Source organism: Nothobranchius furzeri, chromosome 13 (genome assembly GCF_043380555.1).
Source record: "Nothobranchius furzeri strain GRZ-AD chromosome 13, NfurGRZ-RIMD1, whole genome shotgun sequence".
Taxonomy (NCBI): domain Eukaryota; kingdom Metazoa; phylum Chordata; class Actinopteri; order Cyprinodontiformes; family Nothobranchiidae; genus Nothobranchius; species Nothobranchius furzeri.
Genome location: NC_091753.1, coordinates 50,678,281 through 50,683,448, shown reverse-complemented (window position 1 = coordinate 50,683,448; position 5,168 = coordinate 50,678,281). Strand labels below are relative to the sequence as shown.

Below are 5,168 nucleotides of genomic sequence, written 5' to 3'. Positions count from 1 at the left end.
AAAGCTTGATCATTCATTTAATGCACATTGAAGTGTGCAGATTGTTTTCTTAATGTAAATTAGCTGAACGCAAAGATCTGAAACATTTTTAAACACATAAAAGACCCACTAGTCTGAAATATTTTTCACAAATCTGTCTAAATCAGTTCCATGTTGTCGTTCTTTTAGCTGTCGGCGAAACTGTAGCGTCAATTACAGATAACAAAACCGTTTCTGTGTTTTAAAAAAGAACGACAACATGGAATTAGAAATAACGCACAGCAAGAACACACCTAAGATGTCTAAATCAGTGTAAGGGAGCACTTCTCTGTTGACATAATCCATCCCACCTCATAAAGGACTAAGTAGTAGTTCACTCAGCAGACCAGACCCTTTAAAAATGAGTTAAGTGAATAGAGTGAAAGGTACCAAGACGTTTTTAGACTGTTGGAAAATAAATCAATTAAAACAGCAATCAAGCAAGAAGACCCGTTACTTTAAAGTACCATCTTGTAACGTGTAGTTATACACAGTAGAGATTGAAATTTCTTTGAAGGTTTTATTGTCTATCATATTATAGATGGTTTCACAATAAGACTCAGATTTGCTAAAGAGTAAATTACACAGGAGAAAAAGCCTACATTAGTCGTTTGCAACCACAAAATTATATTCTGTTTAAAAACATCAACTACATACCTTTCTACAACAAATATAAAAAATATAGTTATAATGTCTTGCTTTCCAATCTGTCATGAGCCGGGGTGAGTACTCTTCTCACGATCTCTGCGTGTTTTGGTTTCAGGAGAGGGAGCAACAGCTGTTTCCAATCAGCTGATCAGCAGGCCGGTTTATAAGGAGGAGGGTGGACATGACTCGACGCCGGCACTGTTCCAGACCACACTAGTTGGTGGCGGTAATGCACCATTCGTTGTTTGCCAACCGCCAATAAAACACCAAAAGAAGAAGAAGAAGACTCGACGCTGGATGATTAGCTACTGACTGGTAGTCTCTAGCCCTCACTTATCTCTGCTCTTGTTCTCTCGTGTTTTTTCTCTCGTGACTTGGATTAAATCTATTTTTGGATTTTACCCCACCTCAGGTCTGGATAATCATCAGAGTTTTCCCCAACGCCGTTTTGGATTTTTATCTGGTTCGTTTCCTGGTTCACCCTCCTCCAAGTGCTGCCCCGATCTCCTCCACCTCCCTCTCCAGAACCACACCGGTCCGGATCCCATTCCTCATTCACCTCTACCACTCTACAAACATTACCTGGACTTACCCCGGCTCACCCCTCCCACACCCTTCTCATCTAACTAAGCCGTAAATCCCTCAGCCAGCAATTCCCCTGCCATTCTACAACTCCCATACTCACCTCTGCTACTTTTTCCTCTAGATGCTGCTTCCCGTTTCTGCACCCGCTGGATTTTCCAGTGAGCCCGTAGTTCACCTTTTCATCAATAAATATTTTTTTTTTATACAATCTGACTATGACTCTGATTCTGCATGTCCTGGGTTAGACTCTTGCCCCACAACATGACACAATCTTGGACATGTTACATTTACTTTTTATTCATTACAAATTTCTTGGAGTTCTTCTCAGGCTGAAATAAGATGATGAAACACTTTGGAGCAAATATACACAGAATCAGTCCAAAACTGGAGGCCAGAATAGCAAATATCTCCACAGCTACAGTAAATTTTCCAGGAGAGCTGACATATGCTGGGATGAAGGTGAGCCACACTGCACAGAATATCAGCATGCTGAAGGTTATCAGCTTGGCTTCATTAAAATTATCAGGTAGTTTCCGAGCTAGAACAGCTAACACAAAGCAGAAAACAGCCAGCAGGCCAATGTACCCGAGCACAGCCCAGAACCCAACAGCAGAACCTAATGCACATTCCAGGATGATCTTCTCCTTGTATGTGCTCAGATTCTTCATCGGGAATGGAGGGCTGAGTAACAGCCACACAGTACAGATTATGATTTGAACTAAAGTAAAAAACACAACAGTCATTCTTTGCTGTGGAGGCCCAAACCATTTCATGACATTACTACCTGGAAGTGTAGCTTTAAAGGCCATTAAAACCACTACAGTTTTGCCAAGAACACAGGAGATACAGAGAACAAAGGTGATACCAAACGCTGTGTGTCGCAGCATGCAGGACCAATCAGAGGGAGCTCCGATGAAAGTTAATGAACATAAGAAACACAGAGTCAGAGAGAAGAGCAGCAGGAAGCTCAGCTCAGAGTTGTTGGCTCTGACAATTGGAGTTGTTCTGTGATGAAAGAAAATAGCTGCTGTTATGATGGCCAGACAGGCCCCACTAACAGAGAATGCAGCCAGGATGATTGCCAGGACTTCATCATAGGAAAGAAACTCCACAGGTTTGGGGAAACAAGCGTCTCTTTGTGCATTAGGCCACGATTCTCTGGGACACGGGGAACAGTCTGGAGAATCTGCAAAATGAAGCAGAAACTATTGTTGTCACTTATTTAATAGTGGAAAAATGGTTGGAAAGAGTGTGATTCTACCAGTGACGTTACTAATCTCTCCTTCAGGACATGGTATACAATCATAACAGCAGATGGGTTTCCCTTTCTGCAGGACTTTACGACTTCCTGGAGGACAACTCTCAGAGCACACTGATACTGGGACCTACAGTGATACAAATAAAAAAGAAAAACACAGTCAAACATATGCTGTAATGGAAAAGTTTCTCACATTTGCAAATGAGCCATAGACTCCTTACTAATGTTCCACTGTCCACCCAGGTTATGTTTTTGTTAATGTGAAACTCCTGGCCTTTTGGCAGTGATGCATTGAAGTACCCTACTGTTACTGGCTCAATAACTCCACTCTTACTCTTCTGCCAGTTGACCAGCTCATAAAAAGCTACAGGATCCCCGTTAGCATCAAACGACACAGGATAACCATTTCTGGAAAAGGTTACTTGCTTTAGCTCAGATGTAACCTAAATGAAAAACAAACGGGGACATTTGTCTATGAAATAACATGTTTGTTTAAAAATGTTTTTATTTATTTTAAATTGAAGTTCTTGTTTGAAGTAACCTGTTTGGACTCCAGTCTGATGTTTTTGTCACACCTAGTGGCAAAAATAGTTTCCTGACACACTGCATTGTGTATAGCATGAGCTACTGCATAAACAGCCTTGTACACCATGTTAGTGGCTCTAAGCTGTGATGTATCAGTGTACGGGTTTTTGAGATTTTTAATGTCTTCAGTTCCATCACATATTTTTCTTTGTGGGCCAGCACCTAAACATACAAAGAGAGAGGCAGAATGTTTAATCCAATAAAGTTAACATTTCCGAATTGACAATAACTAAATAAATAAAGAGAAATGAAAGTACTGACAAATTCTGTGAAATGTAATTCTAGTCAAGAATCATGAAAACTTCAGGGAAAATCTTTTTTTTCTCTTTTTTTTATTACATAGAAGAAACACTCTAGACAACCAATGAACTTGTGGAGATTAAAAATAAAAAACAAACGAAGCAAACCAATAAACCCTTACTCCTTTTAAGGCTACAACTGAATGCATCCTCCCAGAACTCAGTCAGCACTGAGGAGGCAGCCACTTCAGAGGGAGGAAGATTCAGTAGGAACTCCCTAAAACCAGGGATGACAGATTTCTGAATGGCAATTCCAATTGCTCCTGCGCAGAAACTGTGTCTCATCAGGTTCAGGTCGGTTATCCAGCCCTCACTTCCTATCCACTGACGAGGTGGTGGAGGGTTATGAGCCAGCTCCTCTAACAAAACACTCATATCTGCAGAGTCTATAAATGCCATGACAACAACTGCTGTTGACCTGCAGAGACATTAATACTTTGAGTAATTAAACACATATACCTATCACTAATGCATGTTGTGAATTTGTCGTTGGGTTTAAATTACATTTAAAAAAATTTCAATGAATCTTTCTAAATGCACACACCTGCTGATAGTGTCAGCTACTTTCTTGATCTTGCTACGTGTGTCCGTTCGATAGATGGATACAGAGTACTCCACACAAATTCCCTCTCTCTGTGCTGCAGCAAGAAATGATGCCATCCCATAATTTCCATAGTCTGAGTCTGAGCGGACAGCTCCTATCCAAGTCCAGCCAAAGTGTTTCACCAGCTTGGCCAGTGCATCAGCCTGGAACTGGTCACTGGGAATTGTTCTGAAGAAAGTTGGATACTCTTGCTTGTTAGACAGACAGGCACACGTGGCAAAGTGGCTGACCTACACACACACAAACCCATAACATCTTTGAATTGGGGAATAAACAAGCATTTCACATTATTTCAGATGACAATGAAGTCAGAATACTTACTAGAGGGATGTTGAAGGGCCCAAAGATACGAGACATGCTAATGGATGGTGTGGATCCAGAGTCCCCAACAACAGCCACCACCATACCAGTTAGGGAACAATTGCTGCCTTTGTAAAACTCCGGGTCCTGACCATTTGATAGTTGTAAAGCCACAGGCACAGCAGAAGTCACTGAGTTGCATGAGTCATACATCTCATAACCAAGCTTGATGCCGGGCAACAGCTCTGTGCTGTTGTTTATCTCCTCAATAGCAAAGATCATTGCACGAGAATATCGCACTTCCCGAGCAATTATGCTGCAAATGAGAGAAAACATTTACTCAAGATGTACTCAGGAAAACAGAACCTCAAAGAAAAATTTGAACAAGTTCAATAAGAAGGTAACAAATCACATAGTTTCCATAATTTCTTCCTTTTACTAACCTCCCTGCACATCTTGATGCTTCAGGCCTGGTGGTATAGTTATTAATCACTGTGTAAAATGTGTAATGTAAGGAGAAAACACCTCCAATAATAAAGTCTCCATCCATGGAAAATGTAGGTACACGGAGGGTACTCTGTAGGGTGCAATGCATTGTAGTGACGCGAGCACTAGTCTGAGTCTCTAAAGGCTTAATCATTTGGATCAGACTGTGTGAAATGCCACACAAGACAATCACTGGCATTAGCTTCAGTAAACAGACAGCCAATCTTAATCCAGTAAACAGATACCCAATCGCCATGCTTGAACTGTCTGCATTAGATGGTTCCAGGGTTTTTATTAGTTAAAGCACCTCCTCTATTATACGTCAGGTTGTGAAGCCCTCACTGCGTTACCTTTGATTATGACATGCTATGAAAACATTTCCAGA

The 5,168-nt window shown here is 41.1% G+C and overlaps 1 protein-coding gene across 1 annotated transcript; it reads right to left on the bottom strand.

The window, feature by feature from the left end:
- Window positions 1-1,538: 1,538 nt before the first annotated feature.
- Window positions 1,539-4,847, bottom strand: LOC107372662 (extracellular calcium-sensing receptor-like). Its single transcript, XM_054743291.2, has 8 exons — window positions 4,741-4,847; window positions 4,319-4,613; window positions 3,938-4,227; window positions 3,516-3,811; window positions 3,051-3,256; window positions 2,731-2,952; window positions 2,513-2,636; window positions 1,539-2,437 (listed from the first exon to the last, which is right to left on the bottom strand). Exons 1-8 carry the CDS (start codon window positions 4,845-4,847, stop codon window positions 1,539-1,541), a joined length of 2,439 nt encoding a protein of 812 aa, XP_054599266.2.
- Window positions 4,848-5,168: the final 321 nt, after the last annotated feature.

Coding starts and splice junctions, on each gene's coding strand:
- LOC107372662 (XM_054743291.2), bottom strand. CDS start 4,847: ATGGATGGAGACTTTATTATTGGAGGTGTTTTCTCCTTACATTACACA. Junction 4,228..4,318: donor GGCCCTTCAACATCCCTCTA/GTAAGTATTCTG, acceptor GTGTGTGTGTAG/GTCAGCCACTTTGCCACGTG. Junction 3,257..3,515: donor CAGTTGTAGCCTTAAAAGGA/GTAAGGGTTTAT, acceptor TTGTATGTTTAG/GTGCTGGCCCACAAAGAAAA.